The following is a 23,544-nucleotide window of genomic DNA, read 5'->3' on the forward strand; positions in this document are numbered from 1 at the left end:
ATTCTACACACAGAGCCCAATAAACCATTACTCAAATAGGCTTGACCAGTCCAGCTACCTCCTTAACCAATATTTTGAGACTTTATTATCAAATTCTTCTTTGAAACTGCTGTATAAGTTTTCTCATATTGAATTCAACAATTTCAGGTAATCTGTTCTTTCTGACTGTATCAGAACTGACCAGTTCTGAGTAAGCTGATCTGCTCCATTTATCATTCGCCACTGACACTGCTAATCGGCTTGCCATCTCCTACGTTTCACAGAGTTCACCTGCCCCTTTGCCTCTCCAATTGCCCTCATTCGTCTGTCCATCATGGCAGAGCCCCATCACCCAGGACATGCTTTCTTCACACTACTACCATCAGGGAATGAAGACAAATACCCATTTTTCAGGAACAGCTTTTTCCCCTCTGCCATCAGATTTCAGTATGGACAATGAACCCATGAACACTACCTCACTTTTTGCACTAATTTATTTTTCTTATTATCACTTAATAGCAACTTTTAATATATTGCCTGGTACAGCTGCGACAATACAGGAGTGAAAGGGTTAATGCAAGAGGAGCATTTGATGGCTCTGAGCCTTTACCCATTGGAGTTTAGAAGAATGAAGTGGGAACCTATTGAATATTGGAAGGCCTAAATAGAGTGAGTGTGGAGAGGATGTTTCCTATAGTGGGTGAGTCTCGGGCTCGAGGATACAGGCTTAGAATAGAGAGATGTCCCTTTAGATGAGGAGGAATTTCTTTAACCAGAAGGTAGTGAATCTGTGGAATACATTGCCATGGATGGCTGTGGAGGCCAATTCATTGAGTGTATTTAAAGTGAAGACTGATAGTTCATCGATTAGTTCGGTGTCAAAAGTTCGGGTTTGAGGGGAATATTAAATCGTTCATGATGGAATGGCAGAGCAGACTCAATGAGCTGAACGGCCTAATTCTGCTCTATGTCTTATGGTCAAAACAAGAAATTTCATGACATCAGTGATAATAAACCTGATTCTGATTCTGATCTTCACGAGCAGATCAGCTCATCAATCCTGGTCCCACCTTATCAGAGATATTCACTTTCACTCAATCCTTCTCTCTCTGCCACTTGGAACCAACCATTTTCTCTCAAGACAATAGAATAGAAAATGTTGCAAACCATTTGTAGTTTGGGAAGAATCTGTGGAAAATGACGCAGAATTAACACTTCAGGACCCTTTGCCAGATCGTCATGTTTTCTCTCCTTCTTGCTTTTGACAAAAAATTTTCAGCTCAAAGTGCGACATTTGTTTCTGTTCTCACAGATGCTGCCTGACCTGATGGGTACTTACATTTTGTTTTATAGAAAAGAGTTCTTCCTATCGGATGTAAAACTTCAAGACACCTCACTAAACAGTAAACAAACTGCATAATGCAAGAAGCTGGGATATGATAAGTGGAAGTGACAAAGGGCTGAAGAAGCTAGAATCTGATAGGACAGGACAGTACACCATGGAATAAAGGGCATTTTATGTCGTCAACATCTGTGTCAAAGACCACAACTAGCAAAGATGCATGAAGTAACTCGTATGAAATTATTCATTGAAATAAAAGATGTATTTGGAATGATTTAAAGTATTCTAAGCACAGGATTAGAAACATAAAAGATAACCACTTCAGCTGGACTGGGTACTCAAGTTTCCTCCCACATCCAAAGACATACCGGTTGGTAGGTTAATTGTAACTTGTCCTGTGATTAGGCTAGGGTTAAACAGGTGGGTTGCTGGGCAGCACAGCTCAGAAGGGCCTGTTCGGTGCCGTATCTCTAAATAAAAAAGAACTTAAAAAGTCTTCACCAGAGCCTGAAGCCAGAGGCTCACTGCAAGACATCGCACTTCAATACCGCAACTGTTAAAAATAGCAAACATTGTCATACACAGCTTCTTCTGAAGAAAAGCTGCAGAATTATAATGCTCATTCAGATTTTAGCTTTCAAATTTATTCAGAGAGAACATTCCTCCTTGTGATCTATTCTATAAATACTAATAGGTCAAGGAAGATAAAATCAAATGCTGAACCATTACCGGAATCTAATTCCAGCTGAAATGGAAATGCCAATGGCTACGGTGACAAAACCGCACCATGACACCCATGTATTTTTGTAAATATCATGGATAAAGTCAAGGATGCTTTCATTTGTGAAGGCCGCTGAGAAATAACAGTATTCTGTCCTCACAACCACGATCCTTCACACCCTGCATGGACTACTTGTCTCATCATTCATTAATGGCCCATTTGCTTCATAACTCAGGCAATTTAGTCCCACCCCAGGGAGCTTCATGACTGACAAGGCGCTATTGTTTTTAAGGCATGCAATGGAACAGAATGCGGTGCATTAACTAACAATACAAGGCTGAAAGGCATTGCATGGTTTATTCCTGCAAATAATTTTAACTTATGAATAAAGTTTATTTTGATTTTTAAAAATTGGATTTAACAGTGGCCAGTTCAAAGAACAATTCTATAGTGACAATGTATCTACAATGCTTCCTTTGAATTAGATATAATTTTCACACCTCCTTCTTCACACCACTCTCCAGACATACCTTTCCTCATAAGGCATGCTCTCTAATCCAGGCAGAATCATGGTAAATCTCTTCTGCCCCCTCTCTAAAGCTTCCACATCCTATAATGCAGTCCTGATGACCCAAAATGTTGAACTGTTTACTCTTTTTCATAGATGCTGCCTGGCTTGTTGAGCTCCTCCAGAAATTTCAGTGTGTCCCCTAAATTGAGGGGTTTCCTCACCCAACCCGGCCACTCCCTGTTCAGCAGCAGAAGACCCCTACACTGTGGTCCTCTTCCACTGAGCCCTTGCAGTGGCTACACCAGTTACTAACCTCAGTTGGTCATTGTTCTGTCAATAACCAGGCTATCTATAGTTTATCCGAATCAGGTTTATTATCACCAGCATGTGTCATGAAATTTGTTAACTTAGCAGAAGCAGTTCAATGCAATACATACTATAGAAGAAAAATTTAAAAAAGAAATCGAATACAGTATATTTATATTGGAGATTAAAATTGTGCAAATACAGAAATAATATATATTACAGAAGTGAGGTAGTGTCCAAAGCTTCAATGTCCATTTAGGAATCAGGTGACACAAAGGAAGAAGCTGTTCCTGAATTGCTGAGTGTGTGCCTTCAGGCTTCTGTATCTCCTACCTGATGGTAACAGTGAGAAAAGGGCATGCCTCGGGTACTGGAGGTACCACTGCTGCAGGAAGGAGCAGGAGTCTTCCTCACACTGATCGACACAGCTCGTGCCTATGAACTCATTTTTGGAAGACTCTGCAGTTCATGTTACTCCTGCTTCTGGTTACTCTTCATTTGTTATTTTATGCGACTCGATCGGGGCGCTTTGCCTGCAGACAATGAAAGACAGTACTAAACTGAACACCCCTAGACTGTTTTAGGAACTCTGTGGTTTGCTTTCTACCATTCTCTGTGCTATTCACTCACTTTTTACCATTTGCGTGATTTTCTTTATTGTACATTGGGTGTTTGATGTTTTCTTTGAGCGAGTTCTGTGGTGTTTCTTTGTTTCATGGCTGTCTGCGGGAAGATGAATCTCAGAATTGTATACTGCATACATACTTTGAGAATAAATGTTCTTTGAATCTTTGAAGTTGACATGTCAGGTCAATAATCTTCCATGCACCCACATTGTTCCTTGCAGAACTAATTGAATATAGCTTTCCTATTAAATATATATGTATGTATATGTGTGGAGTGTGTGTGTGTTTATGTGTATATAGATATATATATACACACACACATAGATATGTATACATACACACATATATATAGATAGATATAAATATATTAAATTGTTAAATTAAATAAACAATGCAAAATACAAATAAAAAAGGGTAGTGAGGTAGTGTTCGTGGGTTCAATGTCCATTCAGAAATTGGATGATTGTGTGTATGTGTGTGTGTATACACATATATATTTTTAAAATTTTGTTTATACAATATTTAAGATTGTACATCTATCAGGAATTTAGGATTTTACTTCAATTCTTCAATTTACTTTATGTCAGGAAGATGTTATGAGAATGCAGGGTTGGGTGAGTGGGCAAATGTATGGCAGATGCAGTTTAATGTTGATAAATGTGAGGTTAGCCACTTTGGTGGCAAGAACAGGAAGGCAGATTACTATCTAAATGGAGTCAAGTTAGGAAAAGGGGATGTACAACAAGATCTAGGTGCTCTTGTACATCAGTCAATGAAAGCAAGCATGCAGGTACAACAGGCAGTGAAGAAAACTAATGGCATGCTGGCCTTTATAACAAGAGGAATTGAGAATAGAAGTAAAGAGGTCCTTCTGCAGCTGTACAGTGTACAGGGCCCTGGTGAGACCCCACCTGGAGTACTCTGTGCAGTTTTGGTCTCCAAATTTGAGGAAGGACATCCTTGCTATTGAGGGAGTGCAGCGTAGGTTCACAAGGTTAATTCCCGGAATGGCAGGACTGTCATATGTTGAAAGATTGGAGCGATTGGGCTTGTATACACTGGAATTTAGAAGGATGGGAGGGGATCTGATTGAAACATATAAAATTATTAAGGGATTGGATACACTGGAGGCAGGAAGCATGTTCCCGCTGATGGGTGAGTCCAGAACTAGAGACCACAGTTTAAGAATAAGGGGTAGGCCATTTAGAACAGAGATGCGGAAAAACTTTTTCACCCAGAGAGTGGTGGATATGTGGAATGCTCTGCCCCAGAAGGCCAAGTCTCTAGATGCATTTGAGAGATAGATAGAGCTCTTATAGATAGCGGGGTCAAGGGATATGGGGAGAGGGCAGGAACAGGGTACTGATTGTGTATGGTCAGCCATGATCACAGTGAATGGCGGTGCTGGCTAGAAGGGCCGAATGGCCTACTCCTGTACCTATTGTCTATTGTCTATTAATTCACCTCATAATGTCTTGCTTTGTTCTTCAGGTTGGCCTGTTTATTCGTGAAGATGTACTGAATTCCATTGACGTTCAGACAATAGGCTCAGAGTATAAGTGACTAACCTGAAATTCATGCTCTTCTAATGTGCTTAAAAGATTGAAAATGTCAGAGGAGGTAACTAAAGGCAGCCTGTTTCCAGTAGATTAAGGACTGCACAATAAAGGACCATGTATGTAAAATTCATAGCAAGAAGTTTAGAACAGTGGGCCTAGAGAGTTATGAATCGGAAATAAGGAGACTATGCCATCTCTCAGGCGTTGGTTTGTACAGGTCAATGAAGCAAACATGTAGAAGGAATATGGACATAAGTTAGACGATGGGCTGAATGGCCTTATTCAGATCCTGTGTCTTCGGGCATTCCCACTTAGCTCACTTGTATTTCTGGATGGCTGGATTGGGCAAAAGAGCTTCATCAGTCACTGGTTGTACCTGAGATTCAAGATTGTTTATTGTAAACCCTCAGTACATGACTGCAAAGGAGAAAGAAGTGATGGTTACTCCAGATCCGATCCAGTACAAAAAATACAATAAGCATAAAGAGCACAATAAAACAGATAGGCATATAGGCAGGATAAACACTAGCAGGCTTTATCCACTGAAGTCGGGTGGGACTACAGCTAGAGGTCATGGGTTAAGGGGGAAAGGTGAAAAGTTTAAAGGAAACTTCTTCACTCAGAGGGTGGTGAGAGTGAGGGACAAGCTGTCTGCACAAGTGGTGCATGCAAGCTTGATTTCAACATTTAAGAGAAGTTTGGATAGGTACATGGATGGTAGGGATATGGAAGGCTACTGTCCCAGAGCAGGTCAATGGGAGTAGGCAGTTTAAATGGCTTAGCATGTACTAGATGGGCCAAAGGGCCTGCTTCGGTGTTGTACTTTTCTATGATTCTATGACAATAAATGCAATAAAATAAGTATAAAAGCAATCCTATAAAACACAATGCAGAAGTAACTGAATGTTCTGACGAAGGCTCTCGGCCTGAAACGTCGACAGTGCTTCTCCTTATAGATGCTGCCTGGCCTTTGGTGTTCCACCAGCATTTTGTGTGTGTTGGCAGAAGTAACTGTTTAAATGTGGCCACATACAGAAAGATTAGCTTATATACTTATACTGATTGTATGTACATGAAGTGACACCAGGTGCAGGAGAATCTGAACTTAAGTTGACTCGGATAGAACATGATAAATTGACAAAGTGATTCTTGGCAAGATGATCAGAGAACTGCCATATGGGGATTTGATCCAGTACTCTGAGCAGGGGGGAAATAGTGAAGTTAATCGACCAAGAGTTCCCACCGAGAGATATGTACCAAAATATTCCCACACCTTCCTGTTTCTGCAGATCTCTGAAACAGCTGAACCACACCATTCCCAGACAGCCATGCTCAGTTTGATTTCCAAGTGTACGATGGCAGAGAACTTGGGCTTGATGGAAAGTGGCAGGGGAGAGATGGAGGCAACGGGGTAGAAATTGAGCTGAGGTTAAAAAAAAAAGCAACTAATACTGCCAAAATGCTAGAAGAGTTCAGCTGGTCAGGCCATATCTATGAAAGGAAATAAACAGTCTAAAGTTTTGAGCCAAGACGCTGCCTGATCTGCTGAGCTCCTCCAGCACACTGTGTATATTGCTCTATTTTTCCAGCACCTGCAGTACCTCTTGTATCTGCAATTAATACTTCTTGAATCTGAAGGAAATGGAGAAAGTGCCTTGGCAGAGGAACATGGAGCTGAGGGAAAAGGTCAGTCATGATATTATTGAATGGCGGAGCAGACGTGAAATTAAACGTCCTACCAGTTTATACTCCTGCTCTGCATTTTACTACCTCTCTTTCTACACTCCTTAGTTGATTTATTTTTATATACACTTCTTATTGTAATTTATAGCTCTTATTACTGAGTATTGCAATGTACTGCTGCCACGGAATAACAAATTCCACGATATATGCCGGTGATATTAAACTGAATCTGATTCCTTACTTTCCTTTGTCCTGCTCGTCAAAATTCTGAAGTTAATGGTGGGTTCAGCGTCCTTACAATTAGCCTTGCTGTTAATTTATAAAGCTTCTGTTCTTTTCCTACTTGTCAGAGCACGTATCTGTTCTCTGTCTGCGTGGTATTCTGTGTGGCCAGCGTTTTACGTTTAGCATGGTAACCAGTCACATGAGTGGGGGCGAGGTAAAGGCGGAGGGAATAAATTACATATTCTTGCTTATTTTGTGGAAGTTTGCAGCTTAGGGCTGGTGGAGGTTCTATCTTTTGCTGACTGCTCAACGATGTTTCAATTATGCGTAGTTTACGTTTGGGTGGGGGGGTGCGTCGTACAGGTATAACAAGTCCATGGGATCGCAGGCAGCAGGAGGCATTTTGGTTTTGCCTCGACACTGCTGAGGGAGGACAGTGAGTGAGCTCGCGGCCATAGAGTGGGGTACAACAGAAGGAGGCTATTCGACCCATTGACTGCATGCTATCTCTCAACCTGAATAATTCACATCCCAACCCATTTTCCAGAGACTTGTAAACTTTTCGGATTACTTAGTTGTCCCGGTTCCTTTTAAGGAACACAATGGAACCTGCCTCCACCACTCCTGAGATTTTATAAGGCATCGGTCAGACCCACTTGGAGTTTTAGGCCTGCTACCTCAGAAAGGATGAACTGGCATTGGAGAGGGTCCAGAGGAGGTTCACGAGAGTTATACCAGACATGAAAGGATTAACTTGTGAGGAGCGTTTGATGACTTTGGGCCTGTACTAGCTAGAATTCAGAAGAATGACAGCAGGGGTGGGGGGGGGGGGATCTCATTGAAGCCTACAAATATTAAAAGGCCTAGATCAGGGGTGGGCAAACTTTTTGACTTGTGGGCCACAAAGGGTTCTAAAATTTGACGAGGGGGGCCGGACCAGGAGCAGATGGACAGAGTGTTTTGGTAATACACCTCATAAGAGAAAATAAAATATCATGGGATATGTAGAAAACATGTGCTTTAATTTCAATTGAAAATGAACAAATGCATTACAACAAAATATCTGTCTTTGAAGTCCCATGGTATTTAGCTATTTATTGAAATGACTTTAAACACTGAAAATTAAATGAATAAAATACAGCTTTTTTTAATAGTAACAGTTATTATTTTAAAGCACTGAAAATTCTGTTATCCTTCAAGATATTATCATCATCACTCTCCTCCTGACTGTCTTTATTTCAAAAACGGTAGGAGATGCAGGTCTACTTGTCCTGCTCCTTCTTATTCAATTGTCCCCTGTGGCAAAACTCAACAACGTCCAGCACAAGGACAGAACAGTGCAGCGCGCCAGTATGCGGAGCGCGTTATTTGATCTGGAGCGCATTTTTATTTTGAGAACGTATGTGCACTACTCATGTCCATCACTTAACAGAAATGACATGTAACATGTAAGGCTTATTGAAAAAAAATATTTTCAAATGCATTTTTTACATAACACAACGAAGAAACTTATTTTTAATTTCAGTGGGAACAGTGTTGTAGGTCTCCCTTTTTAGCCAGCGCATCAAAGTCTGGATTTAGTTTTGTTGTGGCGATTCTCAGGATGGATCTGAGGTGTTGGTCAGTTAACTTGGATCTGTGGCTGGCTTTGTTGATGTTCATGACGCTGAACGCCTGTTCACACAAATAGGTCGAGCCAAACAAAGAGTAAAGCGCAAATGTGGAGTAATACGCTGCACCTCAACAAAGGTCAATGTATATAGAGTGCGTCATCTATTGGGAAAATGCCAGAATTGCGGGGAAAAAACGTTAACAAGGTTTATTAATATAATTTCATCAAGTTCTGCGGGCCGGATTAAAAAGCTTAACGGGCCGCATATGGCCCCCGGGCCGTAGTTTGCCCATGCCTGGCCTAGATAGAGTGGACACAGAGAGGATGTCCCCTATAGTGGGGAAGACTAGGACCAGAGGGCACAGCCTCAGGATCGAAGGGCATCCCTTTAGAACAGAGATGAGGAGGAATTTCTTTAGCCAGAGGGTGGTGAATCTGTAGAATTCATTGCCACAGGCAGCTATGGGGATTGTCATTTATACCGGAAATTGATAGGTTCTTGATTAGTCAGGGATCAAAGGTTACAGGGAGAAGGCAGGAGAATAAGGTTGAGAGAGATAATAAATCAGCCATGATGGAATGGTGGAATAGATTTGATAGGCTGAATGGCCTAATTCTGCTCCTATATCTTATAGTCTCAAGCATCAGTGGGAGAACATTTCTTGCTCCCTAAGCAAAACTTCAAAAGCCTTTTCTATGATTGAATTTTCTTATATTCTTTTAACCGGCAAAATTTCCAACCTGGTGAATGCAAAAAGGCAGTGTTTAAAAAATAAAAATATTTACTATAGTATTCTGCAATCCCATTTTAAAGATTTAACCAACTGACCCTACACACTGTGAACACATTAAACTCTTGTTGATTGAGGTGTTAAAGATTAGCTATATTTGCCACATGTACATCAAAACATACAGTGAAGTGCATTGTTTGTGTCCAAAGATGTGCTGGGGGCAACCCACAAACATCGCTATGCTTCAGCACAAACATAGTAATAAGCCTACAACTTATTAACCCTTACCCGTGCATCTTTGGGATGTGAGGTGAAATCGGAGCACCTGCAGGAAAGGTGTCTGGCTGACTAGTTGAACAATGTTTCTTTATGTGTTGTCACATCAAGAGAGAAATCAAGCAATTCTAGGCAGTTTTGGTATCTCATGTCAGTTTTCCAAGAGAACAGAAAGCTTGGGAAGCAGAATTAATTAATTTTATTTATTTACTGATACAACATGAGGTAGGCCCATCGGGCTCTTCGAACTACGCCACCCCAGCAACACCTGACAACCCTGACTTAGCCCTAAACTAATCACAGGTCCAATTAACCTACTAAATGGTACGAGCTTGGACCGCGGGAGGAAACCGAAGCACCCGGAGAAAATCCATGCAGTCTACTGGGAGCACACAGAGACTCCTTACAGAGGACATCGGAATTTAACTCTGAGCTCCAGGCCAAGCTGTAACAGTGTCATGGTAACAGCTACGCTATTATTTTGTGACAATATATAGGTCTACAAATAGAAAATAGAACAGTATGGCACAGGAGCAGAACCTCCAGTTCACAATGCTGTGGAGATAACTACACTCACTTGCCCCATCTTTGAAATGCTTCCACAACCAACTATCTCACTTTAACGCACACAAATTGCTGGAGGAACTCAGCAGGCCAGGCAGCATCATGTGTCCTGCCAAAGGGTGTCGGCCCAAAACATCAGCTGTAATTTTTTTTCCATAGATGCGGCCTGGCCTGCTGAGTTCTTCCAGCATTTTTTGCATGTTGCTTAGATTTCCAGCATCTTGTTTGTGATCTCACTTTAAGGACTCCTTATCTCATTATCTCATGTTCTCTTTATTTATCACTATTTATTTATATTTGCATTTACACAGTTTGTAGTCTCCTGCACTCTAGTTGGCATTTCATTGATCCTGTTATAGTAACTATTCTATAGATTTGCTGAGTTTGCCCACAGGAACATGAATCTCAGTGTTGTACTTGGTGACATATATGTACTTTGATAATAAATTTTACTTTGAACTTTGAACTCATTAAATTAGTAATCAAGCACCCATTTAACAGAATCTTTTCTGCCTGCAAAACCAAGTTTTGCCATTTAACTATATACATGTATATAACATATACAATCATATAATGTATATAGAAAAAAGGCAATGTTTCTCCGAACAGGGTGAAAAGCACAGTAGTATACATAATGTACACAACATTATGTATACAGTATACAGTATATGTATACAGTAACTAATGAAGGTAAGGATAAAATCTACAGATGAATCACAGTATATTTAATAGCCAGCAGCATTTTCCAATCATAAAGACATACAGGACGTGACCGAACTATTACACCCGGAGACAGAGTGGTCACTGGGTCTGAACGCAGTGCCATCTTGGATGTCCACATCCTTCCATTCCCTGCATATTCATTTGCCTCGCATTGTATCGCCTCCAGCACCACTGGCAGAGCACTCCAGGCACCCCCCCTCTCTGTGGATAAACTTGTCCTGTTCATCTCCTTTGAACTTACCGCCTCTCACCATAGAACCATAAAACACTACAGCACAGTGCAGGCCCTTCAGCCCTCCATGTTGTGCCGACCCATATAATCCTTAAAATAAAGTACTAAACCCACACTACCCCATAACCTTCCATTTTTCTTTCATCCATGTGCCTGTCCAAGAGGCTCTTAAATACCCCTAATGTTTTAGCCTCCACCACCATCCCTGGCAAGTCATTCCAGGCACTCACAACCCTCTGTGTAAAAAAACTTACCCCTGTTGTCTCCCCTAAACTTCCTTCCATTGATTTGGTACATATGCCCTCTGATGTTTGCTATTGGTGCCTTGGGAAACAGGTACTGACTATCCACCCTATCTATGCCTCTCATAATCTTGTAGACCTCTATCAAGTGCCCTCTCATTCTTCTACGCTCCAGAGAGAAAAGTCCCAGCTCTGCTAACCTTGCTTCATATGACTTGTTCTCCAAACCAGGAAACATCCTGGTAAATCTCCTCTGCACCCTCTCCATAGTTTCCACATCCTTCCTATAATGAGGTGACCAGAATTGAACACAGTACTCTAAGTGCGGTCTCACCAGAGATTTGTAGAGTTGCAACATGACCGCTCTACTCTTGAACTGAATCCCCCTATTAATGAAGCCTAGCATCCCATAGGCCTTCTTAACTATCCTATCAACCTGTGCAGGGACCTTGAGGGATGTATGAATTTGAACTCCAAGGTTCCTTTGTTCATTCACTCTCTTAAGTAACTGACCATTAATCCTGTACTCAGTCTTCTGGTTTGTCCTTCCAAAATGCATCACCTCGCCCTTGTCCGGATTGAACTCCATCTGCCATTTTTCTGCCCAACTCTGCAGCCTGTCTATATCCTCTTGTAACCTTTGACAACCTGCAGTTCCATCCACAACTCCTCCAATCTTCGTGTCATCTGCAAACTTACTCACCCATCCTTCCGCCTTTACATCCAGGTCATTTATAAAAATCACAAATAGCAGGGGTCCCAGGACAGATCCCTGCAGCACTCCACTAGTCACCAACCTCCAGGCAGAATACTTTCCTTCCACAACTACCCTCTGCTTTCTTCCTTTAAGCCAATTTTTTATCCAAACAGCCAAGGTTCCTCTTATCCCATGCCTCATGACTTTCTGGATGAGTCTCTCATGAGGGACCTTGTCAAATGCTTTGCTAAAGTCCACGTAGACCACATCCACTGCCCTACCCTCATCAATTTCGCTGTACATGTGATAAATAAACCTGAATCTGAGAATGTGGATGTGGAGTGCCCTTAAAATGCAGTATCTTCATTTTTTAATATTCAGACCTTCTTCCATTTCCAACAGACATAATAGTATTATCCAATTTTGGTAAGTAAAACCACTCTCCACACACCAAAACTCATTTGGACTCATTCACAAGTTTTACATTTCAACAAATTCAAGTCCTACTAAATGTTTGGACCACATTGGGTTATTGTACAGGCGGAGGACATTGCCCATTCATGTTTCCAATTTTGGGCTTTACCTGCTCTGAAAGTGGTTTCTGGTTTTACTGTTTCAAACTGGGTGGCATGGTAGTGTAGTGGTTAGCACAACGCTCTACAGTGTCAGCGATCAGGTTTCAATTCCTGCCGCCGTCTGCAAGGAGTTTGTATGTTCTGCCTGTGACCGTATGGGTTCCCCCGGGTGCTCCAGTTCCCTCTCACACTCCGAAGAAGTGCGGGTTAGAATGTTATGGGCATGCTATGTTGGCACTGGAAGCATGGTGACCCTTGTGGGCTGCCCCCAGCGCATCCTCAGATTGTGTTGGCTGTTGACGTAAAATGAGGCATTTTGCTGTATATTTCAATGTTTCAAACTCCAACTGACAAATAAAGCTAATCTTTAAATCTCTTTAGTTTCTAATCTTCATACAGTAATTTTCTGCAAATTTCAGCTCATCTTTGGCCTGTGAGGACCACGTCACACATATGAATCGTACGTACAATTTTTGAGTTTATTATCTTTCTCTGGAACCTCAGGATCCTGCTCTTTAAATTCTCCCTCAGATCAATAACAAAAAAATCATCTTTCAGTGACCTTTTATCACTATGAATCCAAGCTGCAATACCTATCTCCCTGTTCTGCACTCACTCATTCAGTGGAGGCCGATAACTCGTCACCATCATCTCCATCTTGAATTTTCTGCCAGCATGACTTCTTCAGAAGGTTGCTAAAAACTGGAGCAGACCTTTGTTCCATCCCCATAATTGCTCCTGTGTTGCTCATTCACAATTTCCCACTCTGAATGACTGCTTTAAATGACAATGAATGTGGACTGCTACTACCCAGCTTTGGACACATTAAGGAATCGTTTCTGCAAATGCATGAGAGTACCTGGCCTGCTGAATGGCATCCACCCAGGTTTCACAGTCGGCCTCTTCCTCAATCCGGAGTTCCAGAGGTTTATTACCTTCGTGGCCAAAGTTTATGGTGAAGTAATGCTGCACAGAGAAAATAAATTACAACATTAATCACTTTCCCCTTGACGGCCATGTGCTCTAGGGTATTAGGGTGGCAGGGCAGCACCTTACGTGGTCACTCGTGGCATTTGTCACATCTCTAGTACGGATGGTGGCCAAGAAAATCTCTACTGAAGCGTGCAAAGAATCTTTTTTCACTACAAATGAATATCTGCAGTGGTTAGCACAGCACTTTACAGTGCCAGTGACAGGGACTCGATTCCCACTGTCTGCAGACAGAAAACAGCAGCTCCACCGCACTTTCTGAAGACTGAAGCCTGACCATTTTAGGGCGACACACACAAAATGCTGGAGGAACTCAGCAGGTCGGGCAGCATCTATGGAGGGAAATGAACAGTTGACATTTTGGGCCAAGACCTTTCTGTTCAATCCCCTCCATAGACCGCTGCCTGACCTGCTGTGTGTGTGTCTCGAGATTTCTAGCATCTGCAGAGTCTCTTGCAATTAAGATTTTAAGGCTCAAACCTTCTGCACATCCTGTGATCTCTGCTGCTGGCTTGTTGCCCTGTTGTTCAAGGCAGTGCCCGGGGCGACATCTTACTGACAGTTATCTGGCTGAGATCTAGTGGAGGCAGTAACAGGGTAGTGCCCAAGGCATCTTACTGACATTATCTGGCTTGTTGCCCTATTACCCAAAGCAGTTTCCAGGACATCTTCCTGCCAATTATCCAGCTAAGAATCCAGGGCGAGTAGTAACAAATTAACTCCACCATGGATGGTCCAAGCCCAGCTGTGAAAGGAGGAGGGTCGGGCATGGGGTAAAACCCAGAGCTACAGGAGCACCAACTGGAGCTCCAAAGACCTTACCCCTAGCAGAGGAAGGATTTTCACACCTAGAAAACATATGAAGTCATGCGGTGAAATCGGAAACCACAGAGCCAATCAACCCTAAGCCCGAGACAGAAGACGCTGGCGAGCTGCTATCAGTAAGGCTGATGGACTTAAGAAGAAGCAGGAACAAGCTGAGAAAAATTTGGTGATCTTACAATGAGCAAAACTTATGTTTTAGGATTTTGAAAAGGATTATTTTGATAACTTTTGCACAAGAGAAGATGAGTTGACTTATATTTACTATTTCCAAGAACAGCTGAGAAATGTTACCACTATTGCTATTATTTCACATAGACCTTGAATATTAAGTAATTCTACACATTATATAATGCTGTAACAAATTTAAGTAATTTCAGATATCACAAAATTAAAATCTTCATTTTATTTTCAGCTGTGATGCTTTCCCTACCTGTGAGATTCTTATGCTGAAAATTCCATTTTTCCTCTTGAATTTTTAGTATTTCACATCATTCAAAAATATTCAGTTTATACTTTCTTTATTATATAATAAGTGTTTTTAAATTCTTCAAGATTCTCACTTCATTTTTAAAAATTCATTGTTCTCTTGAGTAAACACACAATAATATTCAATTTCTTACCTGCCTCAAACAAATAAAGAGACTCTGGCCTGTCACTATTCATCCAGATGTACTTTCCACAAACTGATGATATTATTAAATAAAATATACATATTTGTTATCCTGGATATGCAACATCCTATAAATTTTAATGGATTTATTTTATTTCAACCATTCTGGTCTTATCAAATTTAAACATTATTAAATCGTGAAGATTCTACTGCATTCTGAATTTTTTTTACAGAACATAGAACACTACAACACAGTACAGGCCTTTCAGCCCATGATGCTGTGCCAACTTTTTAACCTACTCCAAAGATCAATCTAACCCTCCCCTCCTACATCACCTTCATTTTTCTATTGTCTGTGTAACAAAAGATTTCCTCAGCTTCCCTCTAATCCTCCACCGTTTCTGTAAATCAGATGCCATCTGGTTATTGAGTTCCTAGAAAAATTAGTTTTCCAACCATTCTTAACAGAGCATAAACAATTCTATTAACTTGAACTAAACCTTGTCACATTCTCTTCTACTCAAAACAAAATAATTCCCAACCTGGCCAATCTTTCCATTTTGCTGGATTTCTCTAGCCTTGGCTCAAGTCCAGAATATGCTTAACTTCACAGAAACTATCCTTTCCAGAACTTAGCTCCTGAGGTATTCATTTTATGGACGCTACAGTAGAGATAATGTTGGCCACATCAACACTGTAGATACCACATGGCCATGAGTGGCTACATAAGGTGCTATGCAATTCAGTTTTCAGCTTTCTGTGTTTTTATATCAGCGTAATTAATATAAAAGGAAGCAAAAGTGAATCTGTAAAAAAATTTATGGAGTGCTTATGTTCACAGTAGCTAAGCCCCACCAGTACAAGAAGGCAACAGTAGTGTAGCACTTGGCATAACATTATTACAACTGCAGCAACCCAGGTTCAATCCCGCTGGTGTCTGCAAGGAGTTTGTCTGTTCTCTGCCTAACTGTGTGGGTTTCCTCCCAGTGCTGTGGTTTCCACCTCTCAAAGGCTTACGGGTTTGTAGGTTAATTGGCAACATGGGTGTAATTGGGTTGTGCTGGCTTTATTTCTACAAACGTTTGTAAATAAATACCTGAATAATAGCGTAAAGAGTCTTGGTTCTCCTCAGGATCTGATTCTATTACCTTCATCACTCCAGGGGTAAATTCCTGTACAGGCTGGGCAGCTGCACCATCTTTATTACTGCTTAACAAAGCCCTCATACCCTTCTCTCCATTTCCACCTACCCAGACCATAACACACACTTAAATTAACCCCTATTGATGTGTATTTAATATTTAATATAATATTTATATATAATAATATATTTAATATAAGAGAGAATTAGGCCATTCAGCCCATCAAGTCTTCTGTGCCATTCAATCATGGTTGATCCTGGATCCCACTCAACCCCATAAGCCTGCCTCAATTGTGAAGAAAGCATGGAAGTGCCTCTGCTTTGCTAGAAATTTGCAAAAATTCAGCATGGCTTCAGCATATAGGAGGGAGATTGAAAACTTGGCTGTGTGGTGGCTCAATGTCAACAAGACCAAGGAGCTGATTATTATTAATTATTATTCAGAAGGAGGAAACCAGAGGTCCATGAGCCAGTCCTCATCAGGAGATCAGACGTGGAGAGGGTCAGCAACTTTAAATTCCTCAGTGTTAACATTTCAGAGGACATGCCCTGGGCTCAGCGTGTAAGTGCAATTAAGAAGAAATCACAGCACCGCCTTTACTTCCTTAGGAGTTTGTAAAGATTCAGCGTGACATTTAAAACTTTGACAAACTTCTATAGATGTATATTCAGTGGCTGCATCACAGTCTGGTAGGGAAACCCCAATGCTGTTGAACAGAAAATCCTACAAAGTGTAGTGGATATGGGCAGTCCATCACAGGTAAAGCCCTCAGCACTATTTAGCACATCTTCATGAACATTGTTGCAAAAACAGCATCCAACATCAGGGGCCCCCATCACCCAAGCCATGCTCTCCTCTCACTGCTGCCATCAGGAAGAAGGTACAGGAGCCTCAGGACTCACGCCAGCAGGTTCAGGCACAGTTACTACCCGTCAACCATCAGGCTCTTGAACCAGAGGGGATAACTTAACTTGCCCCGTCACTGAACTGTTTTCGCAACCTCTGGATTCACTTTCGAAGACTTGTCATCTCATCCTCAATATTTATTGCCTATTTATTGTTATTTATTTACTCTATTTTTTTCCTCAGCTCAAGCTAGTAAAACCTGAGGTACAGGCATAGCCAAGCATACTCACTTGTCGATTGCTAGAAACTTTCCATAAGAAAGTAAGACCATAAGATTTTGGAGCAAATTAAGCCATTCAGTCCATCAAGTCTGCCCTGCTATTCCATCATGGCTGATCCCAGATCCCTCTCAACCTCATACACCTGCCTTCTTGCCATAACCCTTGATTCCCTGTCCAATCAGGAAACTATCAACATGCTTTAAATGTACACATAGACTTGGCCTCCACCACAGTCTGTGGCATAGCACTCCACAGATTCACTATCCTCTGGCTAAGAAAAATCCTCCTTGCATGTCTTCCAAAAGGTCACCCCTCAATTTTGGGACTGTGCCCTCTACTTCTCAATACCCCCACCAGAGGAAATATCCTCTACACATCCACTTAATCTAGCCCTATCAACGTTCAGTAGTTTCAATGAGATTCCCCCGCATTCTTCTAAATTCCAGTGAGTGCAGGCCCAAGGCTGCCAAAAGCTCCTCGTATGTTAACCCCTTCATTTCTGAAATAATTCTTGTGAACCTCCTCTGGACTCTCTCCAATGACAACACATTCTTTCTGAGATACGGGGCCCAAAACTGTTGACAAAACTCCAAGTGCAGCCCGACTAGTGGCTTATAAAACTCAGCATTGTCTCCTTGCTTTTATATTCTATTTTCCTTGAAATAAATGCCAACATGACATTTGCCTTCTTTACCACAGACTCAACCTTTAAATTAACCTTCAGGGAATCTTGCACAAGGACTCCTAAGAGCACCTCTGACATTTGAACCTTCTCCCCATTTAGATAATAGTCCGCACTATTGTTCCTTTTACCAAAATGCATTATCTTGTATTTTCCAACATTGTATTCCACCTGTCACTTTTTTGCCAGTTCTTCCTGCTGCAATCGCATTGCTTCCTCAGCACTACCTACCCCTCCACCTAACCTCATATCATCCACAAACTTTGCCACAAAGCCATCAGTGCCATTTTCTAAATCATTGACAAACAATGTGAAAAATACCCTGAGGAATAACTGACCCCGAGGAACATCACTAGTCACCAGCAGCCAACCAGAAAAGGCCCTTTTTATTCCCACTTTCTGTCTTCTGCCTATTCGTCATTCCTCTTTCCATGCCAGTATCTTTACTGTAATGCCATAGGATGTTATCTTGTCAAGCAGCCTCATGTGTAGCACCTTATCAAACACCTTCTGAAAATCCAGGTAAATGACATCCACTGCCTCTCCACCACTCTGCTGGTTACTTCCTTGAAGAACTCTAACAGATTTGTCAGGCAAGATTTTCCTTGACAGAAACCATGCTGACTTTGACTTATTTATCATTAGTCTCCTGGTACCCTAAAACCTCATCCTTAATAATTATGTAAATATGTTGTCTGATTAAGCATTCTTCTTTGTTTACATAATTCTTTACAGGCTATCTTCTCCATGGATTGTAACCTTGTTGTGGTGGAGAGGCTTGTGTGGTCCTGAGATCCCGAGAGCGATGCCATCTGGAGCTATGCTCCCGGTAGGGTCACCCGTGGCGGTGAGGTCGAGGGTGAGGTCCCTGACAAAGAACAATCCAACCAAGACCTCAACGGTGGAACAGGCAGAGAAGTTACTTCAAACTCAATGGCTGTGAAGGCAGATGAAGGCTGCAACAAATCCATCAGCTCCAATCGTTGTGGTTTCCATGCCATTGGAATCAGTTGGTTGATTTGTGAAGTATTGTGTGCTTCTTGGAGTGCCACATCAAGTACACATTAAACAAATACACGCACAGGCGTCTTCACTCTGTGATTGACCAACGGAATGAAGACCATCATCCTCAACCTCGAGGGATAGCCACGACGACAGGCTATGTGTAAAGGTATGTGAATAGCATACGTCATCATGCCATCACTTCACGTTTATGCTGACTTCACTAAAGTACAATGAAACAAAACCTACGCAGCTATATCTGGTCTCCCGTGTTTTTCTTGGAGCTACAAAACATAACACCCAGGTTCATTCCTGGGTGTCAATATAGCTGAAGATCTATCCTGGGACCAATATCTTGATGCTATTATGAATAAGGCATGCAGTGGCTATTATTGTGACTGTCAACAAAGTCACTGAAGAGACACTAAGGCTGGTGATATAGAAGTTTTTATTCAGCACAACAAGCAGGCACCATGTTGGAGACACTCTTGGAAGAGGCTACCTGACACAACATTACATCACGTTTTTATATGATAAAGAACAAAGGTACCAACAGGACAATTTCTATAGCTACAATGCATTCATAATGTATCTTTTGAGTTACATATAATTTTCAAATACTTAGATCTTCACACCAAAGCTCCCAAAATGAGTATTAATCACCTGTCTCTAAGCTGCAATCATGCACATGCAGACATCTCTGGCCATTTGGGTGCTTCCTGATCTGCAATTAACTTCAAAATATAGCTCCAGGAAGATCTTTGTTCTGAGCTGCATTTTAAATTCAATCTACATCACATTCAGATCTGAAGACTGGTTGCTGTTCAAATTAATATTTACTATATTACATACAGAATCTCTAGAATACACCCTAACAATTATATTTCATTAAGAGTTTGAGGAGATTTGGAATATCACCAAAGATTCCATAGTAAATTCCTTCAGCTGTACTGTGGACAGCATCCTGGCTGGATGCATCCCAGTCTGGTATGGAGGCACCAGTGGGAGAAGCTGCAGAGGACTGCAAACTCAGCCAGTTCCATCTTGGGCACTAGCCTCCCCACCACTGAGAATATCTTGAAAATACAAGAACACAACACCCACCATGAAAGACCCTAATCTTGACGTCCTTTTTTCACTACTGTCATTAGGGAGGAGGGACAGGAGCCTGAAGGGCAGCTTCTTCCCCTCTGCCATCAGATTTCTGAATGGACAATGAACCCTACCTCACTATTCTGCTCTCTTTTCACATTATTTATTTATTCTCACTGTTACTTATATAGTCATTTTATGTATTATGCTGAACTGCTGCCACAGCACTACCAATTTCATGACATACATATCTCAGTGATAATAAACCCTGATACTGATCCTGAAGGGAATGTGGCAGCTCTTTCTCTCCGTCCTGTGTGGAGTGTCTGTAACGTAGCTACCAATGGCATCCATTATTTCAACATGGATGCTCTTCTCTGAATGTGTTTTAACAAGCGAAAAACTGAGTGAGGTCCAACTGGGAATCATGAAATCCCATTTAAGGTTTGCTCCTCCGTGAAGTCCGCTCTTACATCAGTTCGACTATTTGTTTTTGTGAATGACACAGTTTGTTTTAGCAAACAAAAATTAGCTATTTTCTAACAAACCAAAGTAAATTAAATCTAATTTCAATGCAAGAATTCTGTCCTCTTATACCTTTTCCTGACAGCTTCCTAAATATTAGGAAAATATAATATTTTCCTAAATATTAACTGTACCTACAATGTCAAAACTTTATTTCATCTCTCTGCAAAAGATTCAATTAGTCACTACTTTCACTGATCTTATTCCTAAAATGCAACGCATTGCAGAGTTTGGGTATAAAGCACTGGGCATAGAGCAGTACAGCAACGTACAAACATATTCCACGATCATTAAACACAAGATGCTGGAAATCTTCAGCAACACACATAAAATAATGGAGGAACCCAGCAGGTCAGACAGCATCACTTCTGTCCTGGCGAAGGTTCTCAGTCTGAAATATTCCCTCCATAATTGCTGCCCGACTTGCTGAGTTCCTCCAGCATCTTTTGTTTGTTGTTCCACTATCAATCTAATTTTTCTCTCCTATGCAGCCCATAACCCTCCATTTTTCTATCATTTATGTGTCTATCCAAGAGTTTCTTTTTAATGTCCCTAATATATCTGCCTCTACCACCATCCCTGGCAATATGTTCTAAGTGCCTGCCACTCTCTGTGTAAAAAAAATACCTCTAACCTCTCCTAACCATTCCTCTACTCATCTTAAATAGATGTTCTCTGTTACTGGCCTCTGCCACCCTGGGAAAAAGGCTCTGGCTGTCCACTCCATCTATACCTCGCATAATTTTATACAGCTCCATCAAGTTGCCTCCCATCATCCTTCACTTCAAAGAGAAAAACCCTAGCTCAATCAACCTATTGTCATAAGACATGAAAAAGGATCTAGCGCTTTCCAGGTGTATATGACAAATAAACACTTCTTGGGCTTCCAGCCAGATACGTGAATCAATTTTAACCAGCATTTCGATGACAAGCTCTGCCATCTTCATCAGGGATCATGTCTAGCGATGTCTAGTCTAGTGGCATATATAAACCCATTGTCCATCCCTCCTGATTGGTTAATCCTCAACCAATCAGGTTTCCACCATCCCACCTCATTTACAATTGAATTCCAATTCTTCCTTAGAGTGAGACCTTCATCTTTATTAAAATTCTTTTTCTCTCATTTTATTTCAGCGTCTTCCTTCACCAGGCCGAACCAAAAGCCACTGGCACGGCACAGTAGTTTTGTAGCGACAGAGTCAATCTTATGGCCATTACAATTGCCAATTTCTTGTCATCCTGAAGAAGATGGCAGAGTTTGTCACCGAAACGTTGGTTATAATCGATACCTATACCGGCTGGAAGCCCGAGAAGAGTTTATTCATCATAAGACATGTTTGCTTTGAATTTTAGCAATCACTTATCCAAATAAACTATGGAATTGAAGCTGCATACTCCATTATTTGTGAAGTCTCCTAATTTATCATCAGACATTTTGAGTATCTTAAAAATGCTCAATTCATACACGTCAGTGGGAAAGAACAGAGATCCCTACCATATCACCCTACATACTTTCCCAACACAAAGCAAATTATTTTATCCTGTCCTTCGCATCTTACAGATTTCCCAATGTATTTGTTTCTAGAATTTGCCAAAATTGTCAACTGCCGGCAGTTACTTTCAGAAGACCCCTTTGTAGAGAGCCCTTTGTACTACCATGAAGCCCTGCATCTAAGACTAAACAGTTCGCACATAGATCTCTTGCATATTCTGTAGAGTCCATCCACAGGGTGGAATTAGTTGTCTCGTTGGCAAAACCCCCAAGGATATTGTCAAAATGAAAATAAATACAAATTAGCTGAAGTACTGTGCCATGTTGTATAACTCACTGACTGTACTATTTCACAAAGATAAATCTCTGGTCTGGAGCGCTTGTTTTAAGACAATAAGTTGGGTTTAGAAATCTCAAGTTACCTCTTAATAAATACTAGGACCCATGAGTCCATAAGACCATAAGTCATAGAAGAGAATTAGGCTAATTGGTCCATTGAGTCAACCAAATGATGTGGACATCTCATTTGCAGAGAATGTGAAGTGATCCAGTGAGGACTTACAACTATAACCCAATAACAATTACAGTCATTTTTCCCGATTCCAGCTTTTAATAGGCAGATTTATTAGACTGAATTTCATAGCAGTATTGAAAATTTGGCTCTGGAATACTACTCACGTCCCATAATTTATTTCTTTATTGAGATACAGTGTGGAAAAGACCATTCCAGCCCTTCAAACCACACCACCCAGTGACCCCAAAATTAACCCTAGCCTAATCACAGGACAATTTACAATGTCCAATTAACCTACCAATTGGTACATCTTTGGACTATGGGAGGAAACCAGAGCACTCAAAGGAAACCCACGTGATCACGGGGAGAACGTACAAACTCCTTACAAACAACGGTGAGTATTTAACTCCTGTCAACTGTACTGTAAAGCAGAGTGCTATCGTGCTATCGTGTTGCCCTGTCACCTTACCATGCCAAACAGTTACATCAGAGGTAAGGTTGTATGCACACAGTGGAAAAAATACTCAGGAGTGTTTCAATTCTCATTTCTTTGTGGGCCGAAGGACCTGTCCTTATGTTGTTCTATGTTCTCAGAGTGATGGTTAAATCATTTGGGGGATGCATTGGAGTCCAACCAACAAAGAAAGAGGTAACCTATTGGACTGGAAGTGGGAGAGATCCAGTAAAGAAAACAATGGCGAGCATGGCTTATGAGCATCAACTGAGTCAGCTAGGGCTTTTCTCCCTCAAGCAAAGGAGGATGAGTGTGATTTGATAGAGACGTACAAGAGGATAAGAGGCATGGATGGAGTAGACAGCCAGGGACTTTCCCAGGGCATAAATGGCTGACGCAATGGGACATAACTTTAAGGTGATTGGAGAAAAGTATTGGGGGGGGGGGTAATGTCAGTGGTAATTTTAATTAATTATTTATTACAC

General features: G+C 41.3%; 1 protein-coding gene across 1 annotated transcript in view; it reads right to left on the reverse strand.

Moving 5' to 3' along the window:
* Positions 1-23,544, reverse strand: part of LOC132393932 (ras-specific guanine nucleotide-releasing factor 2-like) — a 141,750-nt gene that overhangs the window by 111,879 nt on the left and 6,327 nt on the right. The window contains exon 2 of the mRNA XM_059969395.1: positions 13,464-13,570. Within this exon, the coding sequence (XP_059825378.1) occupies positions 13,464-13,570 (107 nt within the window). The remainder of the gene's footprint in view (positions 1-13,463; positions 13,571-23,544) is intronic.

The sequence above is a fragment of the Hypanus sabinus genome, chromosome 5 (assembly GCF_030144855.1).
Source record: "Hypanus sabinus isolate sHypSab1 chromosome 5, sHypSab1.hap1, whole genome shotgun sequence".
NCBI classification, from domain to species: Eukaryota; Metazoa; Chordata; class Chondrichthyes; order Myliobatiformes; family Dasyatidae; genus Hypanus; species Hypanus sabinus.